General features: G+C 42.3%; 1 protein-coding gene across 1 annotated transcript in view; it reads left to right on the forward strand.

Moving 5' to 3' along the window:
• Nucleotides 1-1,542: 1,542 nt before the first annotated feature.
• The window catches only part of LOC119174148 (sodium-coupled monocarboxylate transporter 2-like), a 58,382-nt gene continuing 44,103 nt past the window's right edge, over nt 1,543-15,821 (forward strand). Inside the window, exon 1 of the mRNA XM_075894644.1 lies at nt 1,543-1,884. Within this exon, the coding sequence (XP_075750759.1) occupies nt 1,543-1,884 (342 nt within the window). The remainder of the gene's footprint in view (nt 1,885-15,821) is intronic.

The raw sequence follows: 15,821 nt of genomic DNA on the forward strand, positions 1-15,821 counted from the left end.
TAAGAAATGCATTCGCATTTAAAAACGACTACACCAAGAGGTTTTCAAATTGGGCTTAATGGAGAAGCATTTAGAGGAAGAGTGAAACGCACAAAAGACGGGACACAAAAAGGAACAACGAAATACAGATGAAGCGCCAACGCGCAACAGTTTATTAGCAAAAAATGTGACCTTATTTACACCAACGGCAAACACTAGTTTCGTATTTTGAAGCAATTCAAACACGAAACGAACGTGTTCTCGCAAAGGGATTTGCAAGTTTTTGGCTGATAAAAAATAAATAGATGGCATGCTGATGCATTTGTTTTTTTAAAGCTCAGATATTGTGAGATTGAACCATTAGGTTTGTTTCGCTTCTGTTTTTTGAATTTACAGCGGAACATTGAAATTCAGGTTTGCAACCACATATTTCGTGGTGGGTGGCCTGCCAGACCCTTCTTTATGTGAGAAACAAAACAGGTAGAATTCACTTGATAATCACATTGAGCATCGCATACCACGACATCGTATTTCAAAGCCACCCTGGCGGACAAGTGGCTACAGCACTCGACTTCTGACCCGAAGATTGCGGGATCAAAACCAAGCCGTGGCGGCCGCACTAAAAAAAAGTTTTACCCATTAAAGAGCTCCAGGTGGTCAAACTTTTCCTTAGCTCTCCATACAGCATCCCTCAATCAATTCGTGGATTTGGCACGGTAAACAAACAAAAAATACTATTAAACATCTTATGTTACCATTCGAGCATTGTACTCTTATATTGGGGAAGAGAGAGAGAAAGAGCGTGAGCACATGCTACTTTTCACATTACATCTCCCATCCCCCATTACTCCCTCTGGAGAAAGACAGCGTGAACACATGCTATTTTTAACATGACAGCCCTCATCACTCATTATTCTCTTGTGACAGAGGGTGTGAGTGAGCACATACTATTTTCACATTACAGCCCCCATCACTCACTATTTTCTGGCGAAAGAGAAAGAGTGCAGTGTTTCTATTTCGAAGGGAGAAGTAGAGACCAAGAATGAACATGCTATTTTTTACATAACCGCCCCCATCACTCTCCCTCTTCCACATATTCAGGGCGCGATGTTCGAATGGTGAAGTGTGGTGTATAATAATAATATTTTGGTTTAACGTGCCTAGTCCACAATTTTATCGTAGGATGCATTAGTCCAGGGCTCCGGAAAGTTCGACAACCTGGTGTTTTTCAAACACTTTTTGAAAGATGCGTCCGCCGCAGCTGCGAATTGATCCCGTGACGTCCGGGTCAGAAGTCGAGTGCCATGGTGGGTTTTAAATACGATGTCGTAGTATGCGTTGCTCAACGTTATTATCAAATAGATTCTAGCGTGCTCAGAGCTCCTGAAATAACATAAAAAGGGTGCACAGTTAATCTTATTTAGCATTCATAACTTTTGCATCACAGGTACTGTGTTTAAAACGGGGATGACATTTGAATGTCTTCGATTCCGTTCTTTCAGAGCAAACGTTCATTGTGCAAGAGACAGGGACGAAGCCACGCCTTTTTAGAAGTCCACCGAAATGGTTCGAGCTCTGGAAGGTGCCCTGTTCGGGTTCCTGGTGCTCTCCAATCTCTTCCTCGGTCTATACTTCTCCTTCCGAAAAAGGGACAACGCTACGGACAGTTCCGCGGTGAGAAGCGAGGTGTTTCTTGCGAGTCGAATGCTGAAGACACTGCCTCTCGCTGCGTCTTCTGTGGCGTCACTCTTCTCTTCAACGGGACTCGTGGGCTTTCCTGCCCACTTCTACGCCTACGGCTGGCACCTTCTCTGGGCATACCTGATGACTCTGGTGATGATCCCTCTGGCTACACACGTCTTTGTGCCAGTTCTGTACAATCTGCGCATCACATCTATATTTGAGGCGAGTACTGAAAAAAGATCTCTTGTGCAACCAGTGGTGTAAATCATGAGATGTGAGGGGTCGGGGGAAGGAGGTGTGCAAGAACTTCCTGTGTTCCGGCCGGGGGGGGACACCCTGTGCAAGTGTTGTTCACCCTCGAGATACATATTTCCAATGTCCCATTTGAATTTCTTGGCCGTCAAGAACAACACACTTTCCGTAAAACTAACTTTCAAATCTGAAGCACTTTCATTGAACAGAAACCAAGGCAGTACGCACAATGGGCGATACGTTTATGCGCTAGCACAAAAAATTGGCAGATCCCACGTACAGTAGGAGTTGATGATATGTAAAGCATGAAAGGAAGGTTGATATGTCCCTTTGAAATCAGAACAATGTTACGACGTGGAGGTAAATGATGCCGTACATGATTTACGTGTCATGATTATCTTGTTTTGGTGCGTCCTTTGCCTTCGTCATCCATTCACGTCACGTGATACCAAATTTAGTATATGCGGAGCTAGCGAAACGGCCGTGAGCACGCTATAAGCGTGGTATGTTGTCATTTTCTTAAATGACACGCTTGTCAGCATTATCAAGTTTGCACCAGTCCAATGCCTCCTAGAAAAATTATGCCTGGAACGTGAGCCGCAAAGGCGCCGCCCTACCCTCGAATTTTTACGGTGGTGAACGGAGGTGAACGCCTTTGGCGGCCACCCCTTGCGAACGCAGCAATGCTCTCACAGGTGCCTTCGAGCAGCTGTGATGTCAAGTGACAGAGCAGTGAGCTTATGTCACGTGACTGAGCGGTATGGAGGTGAGTGGTTCCACGCGGCGGACGGGCGCAACTCGCGGCAGGAGGCATGACCTCCAAGATTTTGCGCTGGCATGAAGCTCCTCGTTGGAACGAGAGCGACGTTCCAGGCATAGTTTTTCTAGGAGGCGTTGACCAGTCATATACTTTCGTCATCCATAGACGCCACGTAACACCAAAGTTGCTATATGTGTAGTTTGCAAAACGGCTGCGAGCGCATCATGAAGGGCCCATTATACTATGTAACGTTGACGCGCGTGCAAACTGGGCACAGCGACCCTACGTTAGCAAAACGCGTGCACTCTATAGTCTGACGCTAAACGCGACCAGCGTCCGTCGGCGCGGCCCGACGGCAACCAGCGCGGGATACGACATCCTGCGTTTTGCGCCAATTCCTTACCCAGACAACACTGCAGTGCCTCTCTCTTTTCGTGACGGTGGTACGCCGGACGCACAGAAACGCGCATGCGTCACACAATGCAGCACGGACCGGTGCCGGGCGTGGCACTGCCGGCGTGATGCGACCAAGTGAACGCTGGCGAGCACGTGCACCGTGTCACGTCGAAATGTATTGGCGCCTTGACTGTGGTATGTAGTCATGTTCTCATATGGCACGCATCTCATAATTATTTTGTTTGCACCGGTCACGCTTCTACGTCATCTATTGACGTCAGGTAATACAAAATTTGGCGTGTGTAAAGCTAGCGAAACGGCCGCGAGCGCATCATCAGTGTGGCATGTACTCATGTTGTTACGTGACATGCATGTCATGATTATTTTATTTGGATGTTTCATTTACCTATGTCGTCCGTTTGCGTCGCGTAATACCAAGTTTGGAACACGTGGAGCTAGCGAAACGACCGCAAACGCATCATGAGCGTAGCATGTAAGCATGTTGTTACATGACACGCATTTCATGTTTATCATGTTTGCACCAATATCATACCTTCGTCTTCCATTGACGTCCCGTAATACGAAATGTGGTATAAGTGAAGCTAGCGAAACGGCCTCCAGCGCATCATGAGCGTGGAATGTAGTCATGTTGGTACATGACACGCATCTTATGATTATCATGTTTGCACCAGTCACCTTCGTCATCCATGCACGTACCGTAGTACCAAATATGGTATTTATGACGCTAGCGAAACGGCCGGTACCGCATCATGAGCGTGGCATGTAGTAATATTGTTACATGACACACATGTCATAATTTTGATGTTAGAGTTGGTCGCTTGTGTTCGCCAAGCAATCATGCCATACCATACCAGTTTTGCAACATGCCATGTCAACGAAACCACTGCAAGAGCTGCATGAGCGTGAAATGTGAATCATGACATACATGTCATGATTTTCGTATTCTGACTTGTCAAATATGTTCTTCATATAGTCATGTTATGCCATACCAAGTTTGGTATCGATAACATTATCGAAACGGCCAGGAGAGCCAAAAGTCGTAGGCGGCTAGATAACTAGATATATAGATAGACAGACAGATAGATAGATAGATAGATAGATAGATAGATAGATAGATAGATAGATAGATACGCTCAAAATTGCCGAAGTTCGCTAAAACATGCTTCGCATTTAAAAGTGATACCGTTTTTTTTAAGCGAAAGATTTCTTAGCGAATATCGGCAACTCCATTTCGGGGACGCCATTCCATTTCGCTGGAGGAGTGCACTAAAGCCGTATGCTCGAAATAAGCACAATAGAAGAAATGATCTTTAAAAAAAGTGTTCCTTCAACGTAGGCGTCTTAGCCTTCTACTAATAAACCCAAATTGCTTACTATAGAAGCAAAGATATTGTTACGGGGTTAGTGACTTCCGTACAAGATGCATTTACAGAGGTAACCCTTACAAAAATCCTATATATGGACTTATATAAAAATCCCCATATATGGCTACATCAGGAATTGGGCATATCTGGCCCATATACGGAATCCCCATATATGGGCCGTATATAAACTGATATGTTCAAATCCTGATATAGCCATATATAGGCCTTATATCCCGATATATGGGTGCTGCTGTATATGGCCATATGTTGCTATATATAGAGGCATCCATATAAAGTCTTATATGGATGCTTTCATATATGGCCTTATATGGATACCTTTATATAAAGCCATTCAAATGATTCATCTATATTAGTTCAGCCTGTGTCACCGGCAAAAAATATAGCTGCTCAAATCATTCTTCAGCTAGAAATATACCTGTTTGTTGAAAGGTCTGCATGCAGTCACTGTCATCTCCAAAACAAAGGCAGTACATACCCCAGAACATTCTTGTTCAATTAAGTTATCCTCAATATATCTCAAGTTATTCTCAACAACAATTTGCTAAAATGTAACTTGGCATCATATTTAAAGTTTGTGGTGGGCACATGTCACTGTTAGTCCACTTTTCCTGAAGAGATACATTCTTTGTGCTTAAATTTATTGCTTACTTATTGACACTTTTTTATTTATCTATTTATTTAATTACCCACAGCACCAATTGGCATTACATTGGGGGAGCATTTACGAAAAGTAGAATACAAAAAATACATAGTCAGCCAAACAAATAATCAAAGTCACCTGAATCACAATCTGCAAGAGAAATTCATATATAAATCGGAACATGTTCTAACATATAAATCGGAACAATTCTAACATGAAATAAAACAAATATTTGGGAGTGTAGAGGCAATGCTAGAAGGCAGCTGGTTCCATCTTGTAATTTTTTTTTGGTAACAAATCATTTTGAAACACGTCAGTCTTGCATGCGATTATTCTAATCTTGAACCTATGGTCATCACGGTCTGAGACATAGTACGGTGCAAGTAAATATTCCGCTTTATCGATTCCGACTTGACAAAAATAAATAGCATAAAAGAACCCAATTTGAGTTTCGTAAAGATATCTTTCACAGTGTGTTATGTTTAAAACTTTTCTCGTGTGTCAATGGAGCGTCCATAGTCAGTCAAAACGAAATATGACTTGCTATTGACCGTATGAACTGCGTGTGCATTGAATAACTTAAATGAGTTGATAATCAACTTTTAAGAAGTTCGGTCGAAAGTGATTGGTATGCAAGCTTGTTATGTACAAGTATTGTGACTAATGACCTATAGAACGACTGCTAAAACTGGTGTCTATAGGTCTCTGTGCGCGTGGGAACGGAGGCATTTAACAATATTTCTTTCCAACGGGACACTAAAAATGTACTTTGTAAACGTAATCCGCTTTCCATTTTGCCAATAATGCATCATTAACGTAACAGTTGTAATGAGCTCATTCTGCAGAAATTCCGGTGTAGGCATCGGTGGCTCTCCATGAAAAATCGTCTTGTCAATGATCGAAAATTGAGAGAATGCAAATAAAACAAATATTATAAATTTTCGGGTTTGAGTGATGATCGAAATCATGCAGGCAATTTGCATGGCATGCAAGTGCTCTACAACACAGCTATGCATCTGCTTGAAAATAAAGCATGAATAACTTCCTCTTGTTGTAAATGCAAGGAAAATAACCGTCATGCTTAATAAATACATGTATCCTGCATGCAGGTTTCACAACACCTTTAATATCGCAGCTATATTGCATGATACAAGCGTGCATTGTCATCAAGCATCACAACACGTTATTACCAACGTGACTTCGCGGTCTAAAGACAGCCAACCATTACAAAAGGCACACTGGTTACTGCACGTATTTCTTCACGACTGCGTAGTGGGTGCATAAAGTTCTAAAACATTTTACACACATTATATTGAGAAGCACGTTCTGCTGGGCGAGTTGGTACTTCATCTTAACTATAGTTGCGCGAAAAAATTTGAAGTGCGAGAGGAAGACACCTGGACACAGCGCACACTAACAACTGAAACTTTATTGAAGAAAACAGACATATGTATGCGGTTACGACAACACGTGAGGTGGAAAAAAATGATTAGATGAGCAGACATCTGATCATTTTCTTTCACAGTGTGGACATCGTGTGGTGGACGGCACTGCGCTGTAGTGTGGGAAGTATTATTTAGAATTTATTTATATAATTGTAGATCACAAAGCTTCTTTCAAGGAATTAACAACCATTCTTTAACCAATCATCATATTGTAGAGTGTGGCTGCGCGCCCTTGTTTGGAATACGTTAGTTAAAGCTAAATTCAGTGGCACGGTATGGCGCGGGAAATTGGAGAGGCGTATTTCATAAACAAAGCTGGGGATTCATGTGTCACGTAACTCTCACTTATGTTGCTTGCTACTGAGGTAGCTTTCCTGGAAGCGCATCATTTATACAATCTGTCTGCTCATCTAATCCTTTTCTTTCACCGCACGTGTTCTCGTAACCGCATATATACGTATGTCTGTTTTCTCCAGCAATGTTTCAGTTGTCAGTGGGTGCTGCGTCTAGGTGTCCTCCTTTTGTATTTCAATTTTTTGGCGCAACTCAGTAATTACATAATATTTCTTGTTCTTTAAACTATGTTACCCCTTTTTTACACAAAATGCAGCCATGTGCGAAACCTTCATTGAGACACTTTCAACCTTCTCAATTACACAGTACTATTCCACAATTAAATTTGTTCAAGTAGCATCATGCAATAAAGAGTACACACTAAGTGATTGAATTACGCACAAGAAACAGGATCGATACTGCTGTCACGTTCAACTGTGAAAAACGGAGCTTAACGGTCCCCCAGTTTTTTCACAGATTGCAAGCCCTAATGCATCATACCAGTTTATTTGTCGGCTTGCGTAAAACTATCTACAGTGCTCACGGATTAAAACGCGACACCACATTATTTTGTGTAACTATGTATGCGGGTATGCGCAGTTCCTCAAGGTAACCACGCGATTTTGCGACATCAGTAACGATAATGTCGCCTGTGATATACGCATTGCAGTCAAATTTACACTTATATCACCCTGGTTGTAGATGGCGCAAACTAAATTACGGGCTATTCTTAAGTTTTTCCATTTGGATCCGTGACATAGCACCCTGCTTTGAAGAATCAAACTAGCAACAAAATTTTAACTGCGTGTCCTTATCAAAACACACGTAACTATAAAAACAAGTAGAACGTAGACGAAGAAAGATAAATTCAAACGCAAGAATAATTCAAACGTGGGCTCATAAATCTCATGACACCCTTGGAGTTTGAGATATGCAACTCTTTTTTATTTTTAATTGCGCAAGTTGTAATTTATCCTTGGTTTTTCCTCAAGCGTTAAAATGAGAAAAATAAGACACAAGTATATTTACATCAATATATCTATAAAAAGTACAATGGCACAAAACCAACACTTTCCTGGCGTAGATTTTTTGATTAAATAGTGCACTGTCTGGATCAAGTGAAAAAAAAAGAAAGTGTTGTCGTATCGCTTAAACAAAACAGCCTAATGACGTAACCACAATTAGCATAAAGTTATTTACTCAGCAAGCATGCAATGTGGTATGTTTTCGAGTTATCATAATATTTATGAACAACGTGCGAAGGTAATGAAAATGATGAACTTACCTTAACATTTAACCGAGACTTGTCTTTCAAGGAGCCTGTTAATCCTGATAACCTATTCACACCTTAAAGCCACCACGTGCATTCGTACTGCTTTAGGAAGAAGTTTTGAAGCAACGCTTGCCCGCAAGCGTGGGTATCCATTTTCTTCTGGCACGAAAAGTTGACGATCGCCAATCCAGCAGCGTACAGACGCACACGCACACAAAAACACTTCCACGTCCGTCCACAATTTCGCCACGTACAGCGAAGTAGATTCCTGAGAGTTGCGCGATTATCTTGTGTAAATTGGAGCAGCAGTTGAACACGAAATAAGAGCAAAAGGAATGAAAATTAACAAACTCGATCAGCACGGCACCCATGACTCCGGCGAGCAAAAATAAAAAAAACAACAATGACGCGGACGGATACAGTGCACGCAGGCTTGACAATGAATATTGCAATGGATACTACATTACTCCTTGAGATCAATGATTTACGCACTTTTCACTAGAACTAAATTTTCCTGAGCTTATTGGTGAACGACGTTTCATTTTTTAACTATTATTGACGCAATGTTATTACCATACGACTCAATGTTTGTGCAAACTATTTTCTTCGTCGTTACTTGAAATGGGCCGCGGCACTCTCTTTCCTGCTGTGTCGACTGTCGACAGACTGTTGTATGCCACGTACGGCAGGGCTACATGGTGCCTACGCGCCACGCTTCTTCGACCAACTTTCTCCGAAGTGTCCACTCATCCGACGGGCGCCCTTTTTTGTATTTTTTTTACTGTGCGCACCCCTTGCAACCAATGCAGTCAGGCGAGTTTTTTCGAACAATGGACTTCAACTTCCTCCCGCGGGCCCAGAAAGCTGCACGTGCAAGACCTTTGAGACAGGCATTCCGGTGAGCTGAAATCGCTGCTTCGTGTACGCTGGCTACGAAGACGCGTTTCAGCGGAATTTTCATCTTATTTCGCAAGCATTTAAATAATAATAATAATATTCAATCAACCAATAATGAATCAATCATTTTTTAACCTACCCAAGAACAACCATAGGGTCTTTCATGCTGGCGCGCGCGAAAAGAAAACAAAAAGAAACAATACATTACAGACTGTCCACAGAAATGCAAAAAATAGCAAAAACGAGCAGTCGAAAATAAATCAACGCACAATGGAAACAACAAATAAAAGAGTAGATATTCATGGAATGGGACTGAAAAATAATGTAGAATATACATAACCGTGGCGAAGGCTTCCTGAAAGACGGAAAAGGGAAGAATCTGTGCATGTGCAAAGCTACGTTAGGACAGGGCAGCCCTCACTGACAAAAAAAATGACTGTAGATTATGAAAAACATAACGAACTGAGAAAGTTGACGTTAGATAGACTCAGTATTCTGTAAAGGATAGAGTATTGAAAGAAGCTGGCAGGTACATGCAACGGTCGATTCTCTCTCGATAACTTACGCGGAGTTTCAAAATTATTACAACCGAAAAGGGCAGAATATCTCACCCTGAACTAGCTTGTAAAGAAATAACAGCTCAGCGCGATTTTGCCGGCCGTTAACTGATGGCAAATATAATATTCTAGCAGTGTTGAAAGGATTCTAGTGAAACGATGGGGGTAAATACTTATGAAATTTTTCTGGACTCACTCAATGGCGCTACTGCTGGATTTAGCAAGGCCATTCCAAATCAAATATGCATATGTACTCAAGTTGACCACGACATATCGCGGTGTACAATTTGTAGAAGGCTGTAAAAGAACCGGATTCTCGCGAGATGTTGAGCCAACAGGAAGAGAATGAAGGCCTCGCATGGCAGCACATTTAATGCAAGTAGAAACAATTCAGCATGCTATCAAAAAGAACACCAAGATAACTGATCTCAAAAAACTTACATAACGACGCAGTATGACAGCATATGGATTTGCTGTTGGGCGTTTTGAAAAATACAGCAACAACAACAACAACAACAACAATAATAATAATATTAATAATAATAATAATAATAATAATAATAATAATAATAATAATAATAATAATAATAATAATAATAATAATAATAATAATAATAATAATACACTCATATCATTCTGACATGGCCGAAAATATCTAGCCACATTGAATGAAATGCCAGTGTCCGGGTGCCCATGAATCTCTATACGTGAGTGTGCACTTGCGCAGTTTGGTGGGTATGTACCGGCATACATATCTTATAAGTAAGTGCACTACCGTGTTGGTGTTGAAAGGATATGTTCGCAAGCAGTTTGAATCGTTACGCGCCTGCACAACAAGGGGCTGTTTACATAATGTAGAGTTTGGCTTAGGTATCACGCCAGCCCGCAAAAAATGTGTCATACTAATGGTATTGACAAGGCAATGTTTAGGCTAATCCTGATGATGGCACGTGCGCTTTAGTGACCTAGACTAAGTAATGACACACCGACACAAAATAGAAGTTTTGTGAATTCGGCAGCCTACGTTAAATGCTGCTATAAAGCTTCAGCATTTCATTACATGGTCCATTAAATATGTATCACGTGTGAGTCAGTTGCACCTTTCTTAACGTACATGTCTATAACGTGAGATTTATTTGACGCTTGCAAACATTACACTATATTATTTGTTCACTTGTGCAATCATAAAATTTTCGATAAATTTACTATGTGCACAGCCAGGAACATTATACGTAGCCAAAGGAAACGCAAGATGTATTTTTGCAATAAATTAGTACAACTTCCATCTTGAATGTTCTCATAATAGTGCCTGCAAGTTGCATTCACGTAAGTTCTTTTTGTTTTTGAAAATGCTCCCTTAAACATTGCACTGCGCATGCAATTATAGTAAATGGCTGCTGAAAGCAATCGCAGATGAGGGGTCAACAGGATTAAGAGAAATCTTGTTATATGAAGGGAGCATATAGCCATCAAAACTTTCAAATAATCAGAAATTTTGTCCACCGATGTGGAAGCTGAAAGTGCATTGAAATTACTATTTCTTGCTGCCACTTTAAACAATGCATTAATGTGAACAATATAAGTTGCATGCATTTTGTCTTTACATAATACTATATAGGATTGCTCTATAATAATAGCGAGGCTCGGAAGCTTCAATACGTTTTGTGACTTGACACGATTACTTCCTCGTAAAACATGCCTGCTCTTGTATACATTATTTACGTCGTATTAATTGCAACTTATTGTTTCAAACCTAAATGCTATGAAAAATGTACGAGTTAAATTACACGAATGCATGCATATATGCATTCAACTGAGTTGCAACTATCACGTACACAAAGCTGACCTGAAATTTCGGTTTTTTTGCATGGCGGAAACAACATATATATTTAATACTCCTATTGTTATGAAAAACAAGCAGGTCAGCTTTGTGTACAAAATGTTATATATTACAATTCGCATAGTGTGATCACGTTGCTAAATATATACGTGGTTCATCTTAAATAAGAGAGCACTTCCACATATAAGGATCCACTTGATATGTTATATATGGTGTGGCCGTGCCTTATTTGGCCAGATTTGACTCCTTATATGGGCCAACCGCGTCATATATGGCCGTATATAACCCCATACATGAACCGACTCCGCCAGATATACATCCATATATGCTTATATGTGGCCACATATGCGGCCATATATGCTTATATATGGCCAGATATAACTTATATATGGGCCATGTATGGCGTTTCCGTAAGGGAAACCACAGACAGGAGTCGCAATGGCTGATTGCCACACTCGCGCGCCTGTCAGCTGCTTCTGCCTTTCGTCTTCCGTTACTTCATCTCTGTAAGAGGATCCCCGGGCTACGTTGTAGCACCGTCTTGGTACGAGTCAGGAGAAGTGCTAGAGAAGTATGCTTTGATGCACTGAACATGGACAATGTCAACAAGTGATGAACTTGGTGACGTATTGGAGTGCAGTGGCGCTATCTCGTAGTTCACGTGGCTAACTTGACGTAAGACTAAGTAGGGTCCTGCGTATCAAGAGAAGAGTTTTTCGGTGAGACCTACATGGTGACACGGTGTCCAGAGGAGCACGTCGTCACCTGGGGAAAACGTTATATTACAATGCCGTCGGTCGTAGCGGGCTGTTTGCATATCCTGTGACCTGGCGAGACAACTCGGCGAGCCATGTGAGGCCGGTCAATGGGTTCGAGAGCATACACGGAAGTAGATGGCATCACAGGGAAGGTGGTTTCAAATGGCAACATAGGGTCGCGACCACACAAACGATTAAAAGGTGAAAATCCCGTGGTGTCATGCCAAGGAAAATTATATGCGAAAGTTGCATAGGCCAACATGTTGTCCCAGTCTCGGTGATCTTGGAAGACGTACATTGAAAGCATCTCTGTGAGCGTGTGTTTGAGACGTTCAGTTAGGCCATTAGTTTTTGGATGGTTGCCGGTAGATAGCTTGTGAGCTGTGGCACATGATCGAAGGAGGTCGTCGACAACTCTGGACACGAAAGAGCGGCCGTGGTCCGTAAGCAGCTGTCGCGGTGCACCGTGGTGTAAGATGGCGTCATGAAGAAGAAAATCCGCTACGTCAGTGGCACAAATGGCACATGGCTTTTGTTAGTGCGTAGTGAGTCACATAATCTGTGGCGACGACGATCCGTTTATTTCCTAGTGTCGTCGTCGAAAAAAGGCCAAAAAGGTGGAGTCCCACGCGATGAAATGGTTCAGAGAGAACTTCAATTGGGTGAAGATATCCAGCTGGCAGCAAAGAATGTCTTTTCCGGCACGGGCAGAGGTTGCAAGTGACAACATATCGACGCACGCTACGGTACAGTCCACGCCAGAAGAACCAACGTCGCACGCAGTCGTATGTGCGGGAAAGGCCAAGGTGTCTCGCCTTTGGTGCGGCGTGAAGTTGTTCAAGTATGGCATGTCGTAGATGACGAGAAATGACAAGCAGAAGCTCAGGGTCTTCAATGCTGACGTCGCGGCAGTGGAGGATGCCGTGATGCAGAACGAACATACGGGATTCAGCGAAACAGCTATCAGACTGGATGGTGTCGATGATAGTGCACACTGACTAATCCTGTCGTTGTTGGAGTGCATATCGCTGATGTCAGTAAACGCCATTACGCTGCTCTCCAGGTCAGGCGCAACGGGATAAGGAGGATCCACCAGATGACGGGAAAGGAGGGCTAAACAGTATCGCGATACAAGAGTATCGCGATAGTATTTCAGACATACTTTTCAGTATCTGTATTGCTGTATCGAGATACTTTTCAAAATTGTGTTTCTATCTTAGTAATGAAATACTTTTACGATGTATTGCCGGTATCGCTATACTATCCAGAACATGGATATCTCGTTACTTTTTTTTGTCGGAAATGAACTGAGATGTTCTTGCAATGGTAAAAAAAAAATTCTACTCTGACCTTGTCAGTCTAAGGCGAGATATGCACCCACCATTTCTACATGTCTGGTTAGGGTGAAACTGACTCTTACCTTCTTGAAAGCGAGCTAGTCGCTTTCTACGCATATCCCATTGTGCACCTTCAGGCAGAACTAGAATATGTTTGATTGATTGCCTGTTTGAGCTTGCCAACAGTTGTTATACCGCCATTTTGAAATCCAGCTGTGATATTTTCATTGTGAGCAGGATTGTATACTGCAGAATGGGCGCCAAGCAACAGCGCCGTTTTTAAAATGTATTCCCTCATGCAAATTTAGCGAGCAGTGCTTTTTATTTGTCTTGCTTTTTCCTCAGTTTTTTCCGGGCACCCATTAAAAAAATCGGAGCTTATTGTGCAAGCTACAAACCACCTAAACAACTCGGTGAGTGGTGCTATGCACCATCAACAACACTTCCTTTTTCAAAACATGTATGGAAGATGCCAGCGTGGCCACACGGCAATTGGAGGGAAGTCTTTTGGCGTTTCCATTTGCAATCTTTGTTTCGTTCATTCTGCTTTCTGCTTTTTCTGCTTCTAAGAAACACTAAACCTTCAACTTGAATGGAAGCAAGCGCTCGTCTTCATTGTTTATGTTCCACTCCTGCTTCGCGCTAGGCCACTTTAGCAAAACTGGAAACCAGCTAGCCTGAACTGCTAGTCTACTTTGTAGAATGTCGTTGAAGTAAGTGGTGTCATTACAGCAGCAGCAAAGAATTTAGGATCCTTCCTTTTTTTTAGTCTGACACACATGGTGACCGTTGTGTTCGTCCAGTGTTGGCCGTAGCGTGTTACAAGTAACGGCGTTAGCGGTAGTACATTGCTTTTTTGAGCAACTCAGAAGCGCACTGGTAACAATTTCGAAGCTGTAACACGTAACGTACTTACGGTAAGGTGGCGGTCCCACTCCGGTGGCACCCACTCCGCATTTTAGTCATTGTTTGCTGATGCACTATGCTTACTGCGCTCACCCTATCGATGTGAACTGTATCCGTTTTAACACAAATTTCTGCTCCTGTGCAGCGGTAGAGTGACAAAGTGACGTTTCCGGTTCACGAGTTTTTTGTTTAGGCCAAACCGAAGATGTCTAGATGACTGCGTATTTGATAAGCTACTGCTGCTTATGTGCAATTGACGCGCCAAACGTTTGCACAAAACAGATTTGTGTTAAATGAAAGCATACCATTTTTTCGAATCGTTTGTTTATGGATCGAGTGCTTCGCTTGAAATCGGCTACTTCTAGCATAGCTAATACTGTTGCCGCCAAGTATCCCGATTTCGGTGCACAATGAGTGTGACTCTTGCTCTCACACAACATAGTTCTTTATGGCAACTGATATCTGTAAACATGCCGTTATCAACAATTATGTACCGTATAAGCCTCTTTTGTAATACCTTAGTGGCACTCAGAGTACGGTGATAAATAATGAATAAATTTATTTGCAGGTTTCATTGCACTCCGGACTTTAAATATTATGCTGTACATAGCTAATATGTGTACGGAGTATATTCATCCCCACCTAGAAAAAAGTATTTCAGTATCTGTATTGCTATATCTGTATTCCGGAATACTTTTTTCATCTTTTTCCAAATGTATCCCTGAAATATCCCGTTACGTCAATTACAAATGTATCTCAGTACCTGCATTTGAGGCTTCCGAACCGGGTATTTTGATATCTGTATTCAAGATTACTTTTTTGGTCATCTCTGCCCAACCCTGCGAGAAAGACAGTTTGCGTCATTGTGCAAACGGCCAGACTTGTAGCTTACGCTAAACGAAACTTCCTAGAGCCTCAGAGCCCAGTGACCCAGATGTCCAGTCAAGTCCTTCAAAGATGTCAGCTATCAGAGAGTGTGATGGTCTGTAACGACGGAGAATATGCAACAATATAAATATGGGCGGACCTTGGCGACAGCCCAGACTAAAGCCAAACACTATCTCCCGGTGATGGAATAATTCCTCTCTGGGGGAGAAAGCAAACGACTGGCGTAAGCTATCACGCACTGTCTACCGTGGTGCCGTTGAGCGAGAACTGCGCCGATACCGTGGCCATTGGCGTCAGTGCGAACATCCGTGGCAGCAGGATTAAAGCGGGCAAGTATGAGGGGCGTTGGTAAGTTGCCGATGAGAGCGGTGAAGGTTTGAGCCTGCTCGGGGCCCCGTGAGAATGTAGTATCCTTCTCAAATCTGTGAGTGGCGTGGTAACGTCGGCGAAGTTTTTCACAAAACGACGACA

Source organism: Rhipicephalus microplus, chromosome 5 (assembly GCF_043290135.1).
Source record: "Rhipicephalus microplus isolate Deutch F79 chromosome 5, USDA_Rmic, whole genome shotgun sequence".
Taxonomy (NCBI): domain Eukaryota; kingdom Metazoa; phylum Arthropoda; class Arachnida; order Ixodida; family Ixodidae; genus Rhipicephalus; species Rhipicephalus microplus.